This window comes from Propithecus coquereli, unplaced genomic scaffold, assembly GCF_000956105.1.
Source record: "Propithecus coquereli isolate 6110/MARCELLA unplaced genomic scaffold, Pcoq_1.0 Scaffold529, whole genome shotgun sequence".
NCBI lineage: Eukaryota > Metazoa > Chordata > Mammalia > Primates > Indriidae > Propithecus > Propithecus coquereli.
In genome coordinates, this window is record NW_012151163.1 from 930,128 (window position 1) to 948,467 (window position 18,340).

The following is an 18,340-nucleotide window of genomic DNA, read 5'->3' on the forward strand; positions in this document are numbered from 1 at the left end:
GCCGTGCCCCGCCCCATGCTAACTCAGGCCCATTTCTTTGTGCATGATTCACTCATCTAGCTTAAAGCCCTTTTTGTTCACATAATACCCCCCAAAAAATCAGTCAATTCGGTACCCCCTCACACATTTTTGAGTTATTTGAAATGTTTGATCATAAATTTAAACTGTTACAAGGATGTAATTAATTTTTAGCACATAGTATGTTGCATGTGTGACTTAATTATGTTTCCATCAGCACGTAGGACTGCAGATTAAGCTCATTCAGCTTTGGGAAATGCGACCCACTTGGCAGCCAGAGCACATCGTACACAGTCGCTCAAAGCAGGCACATGTTATCTCGGAAGAAATCTCACTTCATTTAGTAACCCAGATAAACACATCGGCGTGATCCTGGCAGCAGTCACTCCACTCAGAGGGTTAGTCTTTGGAATCTCTCCCCCCACAGCCCTCGGGGATCCTGTCGTCCCCTCCTGCCCTCTGGCTCCAGCCAGCCTCACCCCCGCCATCCCCCAACTCCGTCCCCCCAGTCACCCCAGCTCTGCAGCACCTCGAATGCTCTCTGCCATATATTAGCTCCCTTTCTCGTGAGTCCACAGGCTTCAGGTGCCAGTGCTGTCTTCGCGGGCTGTCATGCACGTCCACCTTGCGCCCACCCTGTGCCCTCTGCCCCGTGTGGGGTGCAGGTCTCCTCATCCACTCCAAGTGTTCTCGTTCATCTTACAAGACTCCCACCCTGCCCCACCAGGCGCAGGTAGTTTCTCCCGCAGTAGGTGTCCATGAGTTTATGAATCCGTGTGTGTTGTGTGTGTGTAGATATGCACATACGGCGGGCCTTCTGTGTCCACGGCGTCTGCATCCGTGGTTCAGCCCGCTGCAGATAAAAAGCACAGCAGGTATGGCGACCTTTCCAATCCGCGGTTGGTTGACCCTTCGGGTGCGGAACCGCAGATGCGGAGGACTGGCTAAGGGACTTGAGCCCCCAGGGATTTGGTGTCCCCAGGGGTCCTGGAACTAAACTGTGGCAGGTACAGAGGGCCAGCCATATGTGCTTTTGTATGTGTGTGTACAACTTACGATGGATTTGTTGGAACGTAGCCCCATCGTAAGTCAAGAAATGTCTGTATTTATCTCAGCACACTGTTTGGCAGTCACTCATTCTATATGACGGTCCCTCATACCAAATTCACCTTTGCAGTCCTGCAGCCTGGCCCACGGCGCACCCCTGCAGGTGCTGGGTTAGGGCTGCTCGAGTGAGGGAGGGACTGGGTGCGTCTGCTTGCAGCGTCACACAGAGCTAAGCCGGCTTTGCCACCCCGCCTGTGAACGATCCGTCTTGGCCTCTCAGGCGACGCTCGCGGTAACTCCCACAGGTAGATTTTTTTATTCCTTTCCCCAAAAGTTGCTGGTATCCTGACATTGGGCATATTCCGTGAGCTTCCTGATGTCCTCTAGGCAACAGTCCTACCCCAGAGAGCTGAGTGTGGCAGCACTGAGCTCCCCCCACCGTGTCCCTGCTCCCCAGGCACCTTCCTTAAGTGCTTGGTGGCCTCTGTTCTCTCTCTCCTTGTCTCTCCTTGGAGGGCCTGTCTCACAGGTCACCTCTCACCTGTGCGTGCTCGTCCCCAAACCCGCTCCTCCAGTGTGTCTTCTCCTCTGAGCTGCAGCCTCCGCCTGCACGTTTACTAGACACTTCGATTTGACAGTTCCACCGTCTTCTGTAATTGCATAAAACTTGACTGATCTCTGCCACGTCCCCATTGCAGCCCACTTGTGTGGGCAGTGGTGGACTTGCCCCACCGCTCAGATTTAAATGTTAGTGTTTTGTTCACGAGGTGGCTTCTCTGTCTCTCTCATCCGGTCTGACTAGTGACCCCATCACACCAGCTCTGTCCTTGGTCTGTCCCCAGCTTCCCTGCCCCACGGGCCATGCTCCCGCTGTGGTCTGCGCAGGCCCTGCATGCCTGGGCCCAGCCTGTCGACGTGGCTCCTGACTGCTGCTCTCCTCCAGATTCCCCGTCACTGCCACTAGGCCGATGTCTCAAAATTTTTATTTCAAAGCACATTCTTCCGTTTAGCAGCATCTCGTTGGCCCCTCTTGCCTGGAGCTAAGGTCTAACCTCTATGACTTGACGTCAGAGGGCCCCTCGTCACAGGTCCCTGAGCCTGGTGCAGCGCCTGGCCCGTGGCAGGTGCTCAGTACATCCCTGTGAACGAGCGGTGAGACTCAGGTTCCTGCGGCATTTGCCCCGCCACCTTCTTTGCTCTCCTTTTTGGGGGTCACGTTTCTCGCGGCTACATCAAAACCTTGGTTTCTCATTTTCACAACTGCTCATAATAATATTTATTTTGTAATGTTATTACGACAAAAACAATAGTAACAGCGCATACACTTGAGGGGCTTACAGTCGAGCAGCAAGACGTGTGTGAGTGAGTCACGACATTGCAGCGGGAAGGAAGCCTGGAGGGGACAGCTGGCGTTCATGGTGCCTCACGCGCCGCGCTGTTCCCAGCGTGGTCTCACGTCCATCCTGGGTATTGACTGTTGACCCCACAGGAACCACGCAGACTGTTCACATCTCCAGTTCACTTTGAGGTGACTGAGGCCGTGTTGAGTGACTCATCTGGGGTCACGTAGCTAATGATAGCGAGTGAGCTGACACTCACTGCTGCCAAACCTGCGCCCTCACCTGGCGACCTTGGGGTCCACAGAGACGGGCTGGCCGGTGCCAGCGCCCCAGTCCCTGCAGCTGCTGGCCTCCACGGAGCATCTCCGTGTACTCAGGCCGCTTCAGGCCTTGGGATCCCCCACACGGCTCCACCAGCAATGTCACCAGTGCCCGAGGGCTGCTCCCACCACAGCAGCCCCCACCAGCCAGCGTGGCCGCCGCCCCCTGAAGTCCTTCTGCCTCCTGTGCGTCCTGGCCACTGCCCTGCTCTCGGCCTGCGCACCTGCTCCTCATTTGTTCACGTCCCGCTTCTCCCGGCTCGGTGTCCGTGGTCCGCAGGTCCCCAGTGCTCCTACCAGCGTCCCGAACAGGCTCGCGCTGTCGTCCTTCCGTCACGCACGTCTCAGAAAGCTCTCGGTTTCAGCCTCCAGCTTCCTCTGCACCAGCTCCCTGGCAGCTGGAACTGCTAGAGACAGCCCCACAGCCAGGCATCTGCAAACTGACGCTCCTCAGCTCCCAGCGGCCCTTCACCGTGGCACGGCCATCCTTTCTAAGCCATCTGTACTCCTTTCCACCCCGTCCTCCTCATCTGAAAGATGAGTGACCTCCCCAGCTTTGGAGCAGACGTGGAGGCCACAGGCAGGAGCCACTCACGCCCCAGTCCCAGACACGCACCTGCCAGGTCTGCACCAGGTGTCCTGGCTGCAGACTCCCTCAGCCCGAGAGCCCTCCTGACCTCCAGAACCTCACGCCATCGCTCACCCTTCCTTTCTGACGTGTGATCAGCCTTTCTCCAGCTAGATCCTCCTCGCTTGTCTTCTCACACAGCCACGCATTTGGTTCAACACACGCTGAGCCTCTCGGCACCTCTGCCGCTGCCTCATCTCCCCTGCGCCGGGAGGCACCGGCCTTCCCCAGAGCTCCTGGGAGCCGCCTTCCCGTCTGACTTCCAGTCCCATCCTCCATGGAGCCAGCTCTCAACAGGGCCACTAGTAACAACTCCGTCAGGAAGCTGCGAGTTCCCCTCAGGCTGCTACTTGGAAGCCCTCTCTACCCTGGTCACCCGGGACCAGCAACGTCTGCCTCTGCGGCTCTGGACCGTCTCTGGGCCCCTCCCCTCCTGCTCTGGACCATCTCGGGGCCCCTCCCCTCCTGCTCTGGACCATCTCGGGGCCCCTGCGCTCCTGCTCTGGACCGTCTCGGGGCCCCTCCCTCCTGCTCTGGACCATCTTGGGGCCCCTCCCTTCTGCTCTGGACCATCTCGGGGCCCCTGCCCTCCTGCTCTGGACCATCTCGGGGCCCCTCCCCTCCTGCTCTGGACCATCTTGGGGCCCCTCCCCTCCTGCTCTGGACCATCTCGGGGCCCTTCCCCTCTGCTCTGGACCATCTCAGGGCCCCTCCCCTCTGCTCTGGACCATCTCAGGGGCCCCTCCCCTCTGCTCTGGACCATCTTGGGGCCCTCCCCTCTGCTCTGGACCATCTCGGGGGCCCCTCCCCTCTGCTCTGGACCATCTCGGGGCCCCTCCCCTCCTACTCTGGACCATCTTGGGGCCCTCCCCTCTGCTCTGGACCATCTCAGGGGCCCCTCCCCTCTGCTCTGGACCATCTTGGGCCCCTCCCCTCTGCTCTGGACCAATTTGGGCCCCTCCCCTCTGCTCTGGACCATCTCAGGGGCCCCTCCCCTCTGCTCTGGACCATCTTGGGGCCCCTCCTCTCGAGCTCTGGGCCTAACATACAGCTGTTAGCTTTTCTATTCTTGGATGTCTGAAAGGCCCATCTAATTCAACACCTCAAGAATCGGATCAGATCAGTTCCCATTCCTGAGCCTGTGCCCTCCATTGTCCCTGTCTCAGGGCTGGCCTCCCTACCCACCTGACACACTCAGCAGAAGCCAGAGTCCGTGCCCTGCGGCAGACCACTGCCTGGTCAGGTCCCCGTGCCCTCTGCTGCCCTGCTCAGGCTCAGTGCTGAAGAGACTGGTATTTTTTTGAAATTTCTAATCTTGGCTAAGTGCGGTGGCTCATGCCTGTAATCCTAGCTCTCTGGGAGGCCGAGGCGGGCGGATCGTTTGAGCTCAGGAGTTCAAGACCAGCCTGAGCAAGAGCGAGACCTCGTCTATACTAAAATTAGAAAGAAATTGCTTGGACAACTAAAAATACATAGAAAAAATTAGCCGGGCATGATGGTGCATGCCTGTAGTCCCAGCGACTGGGGAGGCTGAGGCAGAAGGATTGCTTGAGCCCGGAGTTTGAGGTTGCTGTGAGCTAGGCTGATGCCACGGCACTCTACCCTGGGCAACAGAGCCAGACTCTGTCTCAAAAAATAAAAATAAAAAAACTTCTAATCTTTAGCAGACTACAACTTCTGTAAAATTCAGTATAGAGAGCAATTAATTACGGGAAAATGAATGGGAAAACATATACCAAATACAGGCCCCTTCTTTGTTATCCTTGCGTTCAGCAGACAGAGCTTTGTCTCATTGATGTGAACGTGTCAGCTTCTCTGCTTGTCCTCACGGACCTGTCACAAACCACTTCGGGCCGACACTGTCCACGGTCCTCTTTGAAGTAAAAGGAAACGAGCTGTTGACCCATGAAAAAGTCTAGACTGAGGTCGGCCAGCAATTTCTGTAAAAGATCACAGGGTAAATATTTTAGGCCTTCTGCTTATATAGTGTCTCTGCTGTGACTGCCCATCTGGTCCATGGTGGCATGAGGCCTTCGACAGCACGCACACAGATGCGTGAGGCTGGACTCCAGCAGTGTGGACAGAACAGGCCGTGGGTGGATCCAGCCCGCAGGATGTACACAGACGGCCAGCGCCAGGCCTGGCTCCTGGGGCGTCCTCCCGACTGCTCCATCCACATCTGCTCAGGTTCCTCAATGTCACCCCTCACTGCAGGGATGTGGGTGTGGTGACGTGACACTGCTGTGGCCTGCGCTCTCAGAAGCCTGCAGAGGCCTGCACGGCTCAGCCTCACCTGCCTCCCACGTCCCCTCGTCCCCACTGTGTCCCCTCAGGCCATGCAGCCGTCACTGTGCTCCTCGTGCTCCCCATGCCTGCTCCTCCCTGGCTAACTCTTCCCCATCCGCAGTGTAGGTCACTTCCCGAGGGAAGGGCGCCCCAGCCTCTGTGTTTAGAAGAGAGGCCACTAGCAGGAGAGCCCAGAATGTTCAGCCTAGGGAACCGGGGAAGCGAGCAGTAATTAATTGCCCCTGGATACAGGATCTGCTCAGATACATAAATAGAACTGGTTCAAACTTGGCAGGGTATCTTTCCCTCTCACTTTTTCACATTTGCAATTCAAAGAGAATATACATAGCTGTTTGTATTATATAAAGTGATTATTGCATTGAATTTAGACTAGAGAAGGCATTTGGAGATAGTTTCAGTAAATTATCTTAACCAGTCTAAAAATATTTCTGGACTGTCAACCAGAACACAGAAATCCTGTAGTACTTGAAACTGTTTTGCCATAATTTGGACAGGTTGGGGGAAGGTGGCACCAGTTCCATCTTCACGTTTGACCAGTGCTTCTCAGCGTCGGTTAAGCGGCTGCACCAGCTGGTGAGGGAGAGCGCAGGCTCGCGGCGCAGGTGACGTGCATGGCGGGGCAGTGGTAGCAGTGGGAAGCTGGCTGCATCGTGCGTGTGCAGTCTCCTCATCACCAAAAACAAAAAAAATGCAAGATTCGTTTGAAGGGATCACATTTGAGTTGTCCCGTTAGTGCCTGGCTGGCTGGCTGGAGCCGCGGAGGCTGCCGCTCACTGCCGGGCGGCAGCAGGTACAGTATAAGGAAAACACGTGGGAGAAAACGTGGAAGAGTTCCTCCGACAGTGAGTTGCCAACACGCCTGCTAGCATGGCCAAAGTCCAGAGCGCTGACGGCGTCCAGTGCTGTGAGGACGTGGAGCAGCAGGAGCTGTCGTTCGTTGCTGGCGGGAATGCAAAATGGTGCAGCCACTTTGAAAGACAATCCAGCAGTTTCTTACAAAACTCAACATTCTCTTACATGCAGTGAAGCAATTCGGTTATTGCTCATATTCCTAGGTATTTCACCTAATTAAGCCCACACACACCGTCAATAGCAGCTTTATTCATGGTTGCCAAAAACTAGCGGCAACCAAGATAGGTGAGTGGACAAACTGGTAATCCATGCTATGGAACGTTATTCAGCTAAGAGGAAAATGAACTCCTGACCCCAGAAAAGACCTGGAGGAGCCGGAGATGCCCGCGGCCCAGGGACAGCCGGTGGCTCGCGTCAGGTCACCGGGCTGACCAAGAATAGAGCCGGCTGTCCTGAAGTCCCTTCCCCCACACGTGCGGTTTCACTAAGCCTGCACACGCCAACACGTACTCAGAAAAGATTCTTCCACAAGGAGGTCGTGTTGGTCCTTGCTGACAGCATTATAAAAAGAAATCATTAATTCACACTAAATGGGAAGAACAGGCTGGATTTATGCAGCAACAACTTGGGAACTTTCTAACTGCACTGTTAACATTTCTAACGTCTGCTTCATACCTGGCGCTGCTACATTACCTCATTTAATCCCCGTCGCTGAGGTGGGATGGACAGCTCAGCTCTGCGAATGGAGCCCACAAGAGTAGACAGCGCACCACGGCCCCTAAACGCCTGAGCTCCACGCTCCTGACATCACACACTCAGCACGCGCCCTCGGCCGCAGCCACCTCCCGCGGAGTTAGAAGACACCGTTAGCTCCCGCCCGGGGAGTCCCAAAGAAGGGGCTGCAGAGCTACTTCCGTGAGAAGTGGAGAACCGTTTTCCTCAGGGGCTCTTCACTAGCAGAGGCCCGTGTCCTCTGTGTCCTCGTGCGCCACGAGAAGATGTTGAGAGGGAGCGGTGCACACGGGAGTTAATATGCAGAAGAGGTGTGTGACGTGCTCTAACATGTATTTTTAAGTATGTAAATTCCTAAACTTCTTGCTAAAGAAGCACATGGCTGCACACAAAATCATTTAATTAATGCTTAAAAAACAGCCTGTTTAATGTCTGTCTCCCTTGCTAGATCCTACACTTAATGAGTCAAGGACATGGTGTTCATTCACGCTTCGATCCCCCACCCCCAGCCTGCGGTCTCTGCCAGGCGGGAGATACTGAAAGGCTGTTTGCTGGCCGACTGCGTAAATGGGCACGCCTATGGTATTCAAAGATAGTGCCTGTTATATTGAGAAAAATACATATTGAGTATCCAGTTCTAGCTTCTTAAAAGATGTAGACATTCTTTCTGGTAATATGTTCCCATTCCTTTGTCCAGTAGCCCCTCCCTCCTGCATTGCATAAGGGAAAAGACAAAGACAGGAGTCCAAGTTAATGCTCCAGTATGTGATGCCAGCCAGCCTTTCCCTGGTGAAGCTGTAGCCAGAAGTCACGTGAAGAATGCTCTGTAGTGACCCACTGGCCTATAAGATGCGATATTAGCATAGTTCATTGATTTTTTTTTCATATTGGTAAATTAGAATTATGTTGAACATATAAAACCACTTAGAGTCACGTGCAGTTCTTACAGATACAAATAAATATATGTAACACGTAGCATAAAATTAAATCATTGACTTTCAGTTGACTAAAAAGGATACCAGTCTTATAGACTGGAGGATGGGGGAGCTTTCCAGTAAAAGTCTTCTGTGTTCTCTCAGTTGTTGAATTTTAATGTTTTTATGATTTTATCATCTCAAACTGTGTCCCGCTTGGCTCTCTTATTGCCTGATTACACGTGCAGTGTTGACAAATGGCACTGCCCTCCGTGCCGGCCAGCTGACTGACCTCGCCACGATCACTGATGGCTGGATGGAGCTGCTTCCAGCGGAGCAGGCAGCCGTGCCTGGTGGCTGTTGGGTCACGCCTTCCGTCATATCCTGCACGTGTGTTTGGGTCACACATTCCCTCGTGTCTTGCAGAGCTGCAGAAACTGGAGGGCGGCGGTGGACCTGTGCGGACGCCTCCTCACGGCCCACGGCCAGGGCTACGGCAAGAGCGGGCTGCCCACCAGCCACACGACAGACTCGCTGCAGGTTAGAACACCTTTGGTTGCTGTACTTTTATTTGGGCTTATCACACTTTGGGGACATGGAAGGGATCGTGGCCTTTCATGCCAATAGAACAATTTGAGCACAAAAAAGTGGATTTTCCTATCCTGAGCTTAATCTCAGTATGAAATTGCCCTGCTTCTTCCTTTCTTGTTTACGCTGTTTATGTTATACCCACGGGAGCTGGAATTCTCACTGTACCCTATTATGAAGTAGCCTTTGTGCACCCCAGAAGCTCACTCACTGGGTGCTCAGCATTTGTTGTCACAGTGGAGACGAGCTGTGGTCTAAGGCTGGCAGGGAGGTTGCCCTCTCCCGGTTGGTGACGGCAGCCGGTGCAGGACCCCTGGGTGTGTCTGGAAACAGCGGCGTGAGCGGTCGGTTCTGTCTGCCCCTGGGAGTGAGCGTCCACGTACCGTGGGTTTGCTTTTCTTGGTGTAATAATATCACTTGCTCCAAAATTTAAAAAATAAAAAGAAATGCACAAAATAGAGTTGTAAATGAAAGGAAGCTCTGACGAGAAGGAACAGCTGCGAAATTTTATAAATTTTTACCTTTTCCTGGGGAGTTTTTTAAACAGATTTTCTAACTTACTTGGGAATCCCCAGAACTAAACGGATCACCAGACACTCTGAAAGCTTGAAGAGCTTGTGAGAGGAATGACTCTGGGGAGAGCCGATGGCTTGCTTATTTCAGGCAGCCTCCTTTCTCTTCAGTCCCCTCCCCCAAGAGGGGACCGTGTACGGCCACGGTCCCCAACCCCTGGGCTGCAGGACCACCACCACGCCGCACAGCGGCGGGGGAGCAGCGGGCGAGCAAGCGAAGCCCCACCTGCACCCACAGCCCGAGCCCCACCCGCCTCAGATCATCGGTGGCCTCAGACCTGCACAGGAGCTCGAGCCCCACCGCGCACGGCGCGTGCGGGGGACCCGGGTCGCGCTCCCCGTGAGAACCCAGCACCTGATGGTCTGAGGTGGAGGCCAGGCCGCGACACCCCCTGCCCTCCCCCGCCCCTCCTCTCCGTGGGAAACTGTCTTCCAGACAGCCAATCCCCGGTGTCAGAAAGGTTGGGGACCGCCGGTGTAGGGGAAAGGTAAGAGCAGCTCTAACTCGAGACACGCGTCCTCCGTCCCAGCCTCTCCATCCGTTGATCTGCTCAATCGTAGGTTATTTTCTTTCTGTTTCTCTCAAAGCCACACCACGCCCAGTTCAGGCCCTCAGTGGAATGTCGCTTTAGCCACCTGTGTGAACTTACTTCGAGTCCACGCACATTTATTCGATAAACTGCCGCCAAAATGATCTTAGAGCACAGTTTTGATCATCTTGCTTTCCTGATCAGGAGGCTGAGCGGGGTCAGTTGAGCCCAGGAGTTGCGGGCTGTAGTGCGCTGTGCTGATCTGGTGTCCACACTGAGTTCGGTACCGTTGTGGTGACCTCCTGGGAGAGGGCACCACCAGGTTACCTAAGGAGGGTGAACTGGCCCAGGCTGGAAACAGAAGAGATCAAAAACTGTGAATAGCCTCCCACTGCCTGCCAAATGAAATGTAATCTTCTCAAACCTTCCACACCATAGTCACACAGACGAACAACGAGAAGATCATTTGAGCCAGGCATGGGGCACCTGCAGTACCAGCTACTTGGGAGGCTGAGGCAGGAGGATTCCTTGAGCCCAGGAATTCAAGTCCTGCCTGGGCAACATAGCAAGACCCCATCTATAAAAAAAGAAAAATAAGACCCTTAGACTCAGTTTGATTCTCATCTTTTAATTCTGTTACTTGCTATATGATCTTTAGCAATTGCTTCTTTTTTACTTCATTTTTAAGCTTATTTCAGGAATTCTTTTTTTAATTTTTAATTGACAAATAAAAATTGTATATATTTATCATGATGCTTTAACATATGGATACATTGTAGAATGGCAAAATAAGCTAATTAACATATACATTTCCTCACGTACTTATCGTTTGGGGTTTTTTTTTGTGATGAGAAATTTAAAATCTCTCTCAGCAGTTTTAAGTGCACGATACGTTGTTATTCGCTGTGGTCACCGTGTTGCACAATTGCTCTCTTGAACCGACTCCTCCCGTCTGACTGAAATCCTGTGTCCCTTGACCAGCACTCCCCAGCATCCCTGGGAACCACCATATTCTACTTTTCGCTCGACGCGTCTAACCTGTTTAGATCCGCACGTGAGCGAGAACGTGCAGCGTCTGTCTTCTGTGCCTGGCTTATTTCATTTAGGGTAGTGTCCCCAGCGTCATCCCTGTCACCACACATGACAGGGCTTCCTTTTTAAGACTGAGTAGTATTCCACTGCGCATGCACGCCACATTTTCTCTATCCACTCATCCACCCGTGGGCGCTGAACACACTTCATTTTTCTCATCGGTAAGGTGAAAATGAATTAGGTCATATCCGGCGGTACCTTATAATTCTAGAAGTCCTGACCCTGGAGCTCTCTGACGAGAATTCCCAGTTTCCTCACTGCACTATGCGTGCCGGCCACGCGGGACCTCCCCTTGCTCAGGCGCTTCCCACGCCGTCCACACTGGGCGTTTGTTCCGACCATGCCCTGCGTCCGTGGGCCCTTCCTTAGCCAGTGGCCTGCGGAAGTTCTGCACCTCTCAGAGCTGTGCTCCAGCACGGCCCAGTTACCTACAGCCCACCCTGCTCTCCTGCCCCCCGCACCGCCCATTTTTGCCATCGGTCCCCACCCCCTCCAGGTGGTAAACTCCTCTGCGAGGGGCCGTGCATGTTTATCTTCCCAAACCTGGTGTGGTGCTTTGCACACACACTCTGCTCAATGCGTATTGTTTACTTACTGAGTAAACAGTAGTATGAAATTGTGTACATCATTATTATTAACCTCAAGATTCTTTTTTCTTTTCTTTTTTTTGTTGGAGATGGGGTCTTGCTGTGTCGCCCAGGCTGGACTGGTACTCCTAGGTTCAAGTGATCCTCCCACCTCAACCTCTCAAGTAGCTGGGACTACAGGCGTGTACTGCCATGCCCAGCTGCCAGAGTATTTTTACAAACACGGTTATGCAAAGCTGCAAAGATGGACGGTTAGGTTAGCCCCTGTTTTAATGTTAGAGATCAACCTCTGATACCGATTAATAGGAAATAGGAATTTCTGAAACTGATACACGTAGATAACCTATTGTTCCATTCTGTTTTGTGTTTTCAGCTTTGGTTTGTGAGGCTGGCACTGCTAGTGAAGCTGGGCCTTTTCCAGAATGCCGAAATGGAATTCGAACCCTTCGGGAATCTCGATCAGCCGGATCTGTATTATGAATACTACCCTCATGTATATCCTGGGCGCAGGGGTAAGGCAGTGATGGTTAGCATTTGTGCATTTGCATATGTTTTGCTGTGCTTCGCTTTGATTTATGAATGATTAGGTATCCTCCGTTTTCTTTATGTGCCCAGTCCTGAAAAGTCAAGTAAGTACCTTGCAACAAGCCTTGACTCACAGAATGATCTCACTCGGCTTTGTAAATCCACTGACCTAGCAGTGCTCACTGCTGCGTTCGTGTGTTCATCTAACAGCCGTTCATCAAGCACCTGCTGCGTCAAAGTGGTGCAGTTTGCTGCGGGGACTTGGGTGGTGGACTTTCGAACTGTGCTGCACGGCAAAAAGTAATTTCGTATCACAGCCTAGCACGTATATGTGCATATAAGTGAAACAGAAACATTCCTAAAACAATACTCAGCCTTACCACGTGGCGCACGCTGTGATGTTTTCTATTACTGTCTATTCTGATTTAATTTATTTTAAAAATCTGGTTATGGCCCACCCACTGGGTTACAGTCGCACCATTGTCTGGAAAACCCTGGGCCACGGCATAGGGCAGTTCCAGGAGGGTGGCAAGAAATAAGAAGTGAGGCGGGGAGGGCAGACTACGGAGACCTCCTGGGCAACCGGGAGCCTTGAAGTGGGGAATGCACGCCCCCTGAGGGAGGACCTTACAAATATGTTTGAAACCCCACGTGAAACAGAAAACAGTCTCGGAAGGATGTCTCTGGAGAGGCAGTGGAAGCTCGGTTACTGAAAGCCCGGGCTCTGCAGTCAGACTTCCTGGTCGACTCGGGAAACTCGGGCTAGTTCGTTGGTGTCTCTGTGCCCAGTATCCTTACTGGTAGAGCAGCTGATAATCCTGCTTGCTTCCTAGGGCGTCATGAAGATTAAATGATGTCATGTAGGTAACTTCCTTGGAACCGTGGCTGACACATGGTTATAATTGCTGCATTTGCTGTTTTTCTTATTCTGTTCTGAATTAACCAGTAACACATGTGACATTCGAACACTGCTCTTCTTTTGTGAGATCAAGCGGTCGGCATCTGTTGGATGCCACAGTGGAGCTACAAAGAGTGGTCCTGGTTGTCAGGAAACTCAGAGCCTAACTGGAGGTAGAAAATGCAGAATATAACAGTACAAGAGAGTATAAAGACTTGCTTAATGATAAAGACAATAATTGCTATAGAAGTTTCAAAACATTTAAATCAGCATTCTTTTTAACTCGGTTGATACTGGCAGGTAAAGAGATGAGCTAAGAAGGCCGGAAGTAAAGACACATCTTTCAGCTGCTTTTGTGTTGCTCTTTCCTCAACACCCGGGCTCTGTTTCCCTGGAGGATACAGGAGAGGACGGGGGTCAGTGTCTTCCGTCCTCCATGCTTCGTCCCGTCAGCGTTTCCTTTCACGCGGCATTGGTGGGAACCAGTCAGTATAGTCCTGAGTTACCCCAGAATGGAAGAGGACTTTTATCATTTTGGGTGTGGGATGCTTTTTGACCTTTAGCCTCACTAGTATCAAAAATGTTTCTTCCTTATGATCAAAGGAATTTACCCCTTGTAGAAAAGAAAAATCAGAAAGGTAAGTTTTAATACCTAAAACAGCACATAAACCAGAAATTGTCTTGGCCGGGCGGCATGATTTCGCGGAAGCGAACCAAAGCCAGGTGGGGCAGATGCAGTCAAGAGGGACCAGCCACGACGCTGTCGTCCACGGAATGGGACTCCGCTGCACTGTTGTCTGTGGACGTAGACTCAGGCCTTGACATGTGACACTTCTCACACCCAGTAGCCTGTGCGTCCTATGAGCCTTCCACATGCCCAGGGAAAGACAGACCGAAGCCAGGAGAATGCTCAGAATATGGCCCATCTGCCTGGGCGTGGCCAACAGATGGAGGAAGTGAGGTCAGAGGGCTTCTAGGACTTTCTGAGGTGCCCCTTGTTGGCATCACTGACCTGGTTGGGTAAACACGTCTTTACTTCCTTCCAGATGTTTCTTCTCCCGCACCCTGGTTGTGAGCGCGGTCACTGGGGAGCAGGGCTTTATCCTCCTCCGTCTCCATGAATACATCTCACCTGTGTCCCTCCCTGAAGTTCACCCGTCCACTCCGCACGTAGGTGATTCCCACAGCCCCGTGCATTCAGAGATGCAGCCACCCTGGTTGTTCAAGGAATACGCTTCTAGCTTGTAAATTAACAGGGCTCCCTGACTGTGTCATTGCCACTTTGTAGCCATCGGAGAGTCATCCTTGCATATAAGACCATGAGCAAACTTCAGCCCAAAAAGAGGAGTGTGCCTGTCCTTTCTTAACAGTTGTGATGAAAAGATAGAAAGGTTTAAGGCATTGTTAAATGGGGAAGTTTGGGGATGTTTCTATTTAATCAAGTATGCCTGGAGGCTTTGATAGTCAAGAGACGACTGTTCCCATATTTCTTATCATGGGCAGCTATGTTTTCCTTCAGCATAAAAAAAAAAAAACGATTTTTCCCTCTGAGGCTGACTACAGCCCCAGCGTCTCCTCCAGCCCTGCCCTTCCCGCCTCGTTCACACTCAGGCGAGAGTCTGGACCCACTTCTGTGGGACTCTCTGCCTGGACCTGGGCATCGGCAGCTGATTTTGATAGGTGTCTTGTCTGCTGCCAACGAAAACTCAGGACTCTGAGCACACAGGCCCCTCTCGTACTGGTTCTGAACTCCAGGTGCCCCGGCCCGCGGCTGCATGAGGTGCTCAGGTGTCTTTTCCTGTTGAGGTCCACATACAACAGGATTGTACGTTCAGAACAACGATGCAGACGTCAGCTGCTTCTGCATTTGTGAGTAAGACTGAAAGGCAGGTGTTTCCTCTGGTGGCCAAACCAAAACCTCCAGCTCCCGTCTCTTCTGGTCTTTGCCTCCCTGAATGCTCAACATCCCATTGTAGGTGCCACGTTGTAACGTACTGAACACGCTGCTGCACGTTCACCGTCTTTAAGAGAGAAGTTTGATGGAGATGACACTGAGCTTCCTTTAAGATAAGGAATAAAAGCTCTTAGTTCAGGTGTGGAACTGCCTGTCCTCCTTCCCCTCCTGTTTGAGGACTTCTTTCCTCAGGACGCGCAGGAACGTATCGTCTCATTCTGCCTGAAATTAAACTGCATTGGTAAGTGAGTAAAGAGAAGATAGTAGCTATGCATCATTAAGCAGCTAATTTAAATTATGAGATAGACATAAATCATACATATGTTTTAGCTAAAGTGTATTAACATTCATCCACAATAATACGCTGAATGTTTACTAATTCTTCTCATTTTGTAGTGTAACAAGCATAAATGTAAGATTTTGATTCATTCATTTCATTTTAGCTTGCAATACATAAGCAAAGCAAGTCGTTAAAATGTGCTTTAAAAAGGAGGCTTTAACGACATAAACAAATAATTTTTATGAATGAGCTTTAATATATTTCATTTAAATATTGGGCATAATTTTTACCCATTCAGAATATTCATAACAAGACATGTAATGAATTGTGGGTAAAAATCATAAAGTTTTTTTCTTTTAAATTTTCATCCAAGAAAGGAACGAACGCTATTGTGGCCAATATAGTTCTCTGACATTTCTACCAAATTTAGTCAATTACTTTCAGCTGCCCTCAAAAAAAAAAAAGAAAAAAGACAGATTTGCTTCCTGGTACTTAGCACTGTCTTTCAATTGGTGGCTTGGGAGTCTCCCTCCTGCTCCAGGAGGAGCCGTGAGGACAGTGGTCAGAGCCGCACACGGTCTGAGTGGCAGCAGACTGTGACCTCGGTGCCCCTCTCTTCACTGGCTCTCCCTGCTTCCTCTGATGCTCCCCTTCCGCTCCACGCATTGCGTCTTCCCCTCGTGGGCTGTATATCCGTCCCTGGAACCCAGGGCCCAGGAGCTTTTTGTCAGACTTTATCCAGTGGGTGGAGGGGAGTCATTAGAGGCTCAGATTTGGTGTTTAGGAACCAGCCGGCTGAGGGTCGGGCAGAGTGTCACATCTTTTCATTAAGTGGCAGCTCCCTGCCTCCCTGCGAGACACACGTAAAGGCCGTGCGGCTTCGGCGACCTCAGACTTGGCACATGAAACTCAGCAGCTGACTCTTCTGTCTGGTTGTCATACGGCTTCGGGAAACTCAGGATCGGGGTTGGTCACGCTGGTAGAAAGATGTCAAGACAACAAGAATAAAAATAGTTTGCAGAAAACTTGCTCTTAGCCACTGTCTTATCTCTAAAAATTGAGCTTCAGTCGCATAGTGATACCATGTATCATGTATCTCCAGGGACAGAGAAGAAGATAAGTATATCTTAAAGTCGCCCTTCCTGTTTGTAGTTCTCTGACTTTAAAGCAGAGTCCCCCATCTGCGAGTCCTAGTCACGGTTCAGGCAGAGAGCTCCTTAGCTACACAGGACGTCACCGTTCTTTCCGGATCGAATGACTTGTGCACATTCAGATATTTTGATTTTTCTATATTGTTCGCATCTAATTACTATTTACTTTTATTTTACGATTATTTTACTATTTTAACAGATTTTTAAATACAAATATTTTAACATTCAATTAACAAATATAACCGTTCTTCATACTGGCTTCAGACCTTTTTTGTAATAAATGAAAGTGTTCGTTACTGTTCCAGCCTGTGCCACAATTTCATCCCCTCCCGGAGGCAGTCACAAGTGTGGAGTTGTTGGGTCTGCTTCCGGATCGTGTTTTTACACACTCGCTTCATACACACGCACGGAAATGCAGACGTTCTTATAGATCTCAAGAGAGTATTGTCTTACATGCTTTTTAAACGTGATTCATGAAGCATCTTTCTTCCTTTCGCTTTTCCTTTTCCCACTTAACCTCGTTCATATCCGTCCACATCCATGAGGCGAACAATTAGGATCAATCCAGTTTGGGCTCAAGAGCAGCGGTGTTATCAACATCCTCGTACGTGTCTCCCTGTACACGCGTTCAAGAGGTTCTCTGAGGCATTAATATAAACCAAGAGTGGCGTTGTGAGGTAGCGTGGCGTTTGCGTTTTCAGCTTTATGAGAAACAGCCCAGTTCCTTTGCAAAGTAGCTATGTTAATCTCCACTCCCAACAACAGTGTATGTTTTGTTTCCCTCCTTGTATAGCGCTGAGCACAGTCGGACTGTGACCTGGTGGGTCAGAAATTCTGCCTCTTGTCCTGACTTACGTCTTTCTGACTCCTGCCCAGTGCTCGTGTCCTTTGCTGGGGCGTCCTCTTCAGGGGCTCACACGTTCGCAGTCCCGGCCTGTGTTTCTGTTGGGTTATCTCTCTGTTGTGGATTTGTTGATGTTCTTTCTGTAGTTTAGGTATTTAATGCTGTGTCATGTATTTTGGAAATATTTTCTCATGTTCTGGGAAATACCATTTCCAACCCTGAAAAAAATTCTAAATTAAAAATACCAACATAACCAGTTTTGTTTGAAAAGTAACACATTTTAGGAGTATCGTCTTGCTTCCACATACCATTGCATCAGGAATAATAGACTGACGTAAACTGACCATCCGCATGTCATGGCCAGGCAGGTCGAGACAAGTAAAGGCATCCACGCACAGCTTTCTGACTCGCTTTCCTGTCTGGGCTGCGGCGCACTGTTGCTCACACCAGCTGCTGGCTGTGGAGACAGCCCTGGGAGATGCACTGTTGGAGGAAGAGTCTACGCAGTAGCTGACGTGCATCTCTTTACCTGGAGCCTCAGGAGCTCTGAGGCACCCCCCGCCCCCGCATCCCCGAGCGCACGTGTCAAATGCGCACCCTCTCCCGGTGCGCCCTCGAGTTCCTGAGCCACCAGCCGCTTGGCTGACCTTTAGCGGGAGTGAAATGGGATACGCAGTCGGCTTAGCGTGTGGTCTCTGGGACCCCTATCCACAGAATCTTTGGCCGTGTAGACAGACAGCCCCAGTAATCTCCCCACACACTCAGCTGGCCACTGTCGCTGCCGCCTCCGCGTCCAGCCCTCCCTGGAGGCCTGCCGCCATCCCGCCCCACAGGGGAGAAGCAGTGGTGAGGTCATCGGGCACCAGCCTTGCCCAGCACCAAAAGTATTCTTGTTTTTGTCTGTTTGTCTGAAATGTTGACAACTTCAGAATTACTTTTCATGTTAGTGCTTTAAAATACCTTTCCAAAGTCCCACACGGTTTCTTTTTTGAGAACCATTCTTCATATGCCTGTAATAGCCTTAATTTTCCTTTAATTAAAGTATTTTTGATTTTGTATTTATTACAAACGGATTGTTTGTAATAGAATAGAACAGATTGTTTCTCCCACTATAGGGTTTGTATTCATGAGAGGTGTTTTGTTTTGTTTTGTAATTTTTTT

At 50.9% G+C, this 18,340-nt stretch overlaps 1 protein-coding gene across 1 annotated transcript in view; it reads left to right on the plus strand.

The window, feature by feature from the left end:
- Nucleotides 1-18,340, plus strand: part of TRAPPC12 (trafficking protein particle complex 12) — an 89,518-nt gene that overhangs the window by 33,324 nt on the left and 37,854 nt on the right. Inside the window, exons 4-5 of the mRNA XM_012656956.1 lie at nt 8,585-8,698; nt 11,901-12,039. Of these exons, the coding sequence (XP_012512410.1) occupies nt 8,585-8,698; nt 11,901-12,039 (253 nt within the window). The remainder of the gene's footprint in view (nt 1-8,584; nt 8,699-11,900; nt 12,040-18,340) is intronic.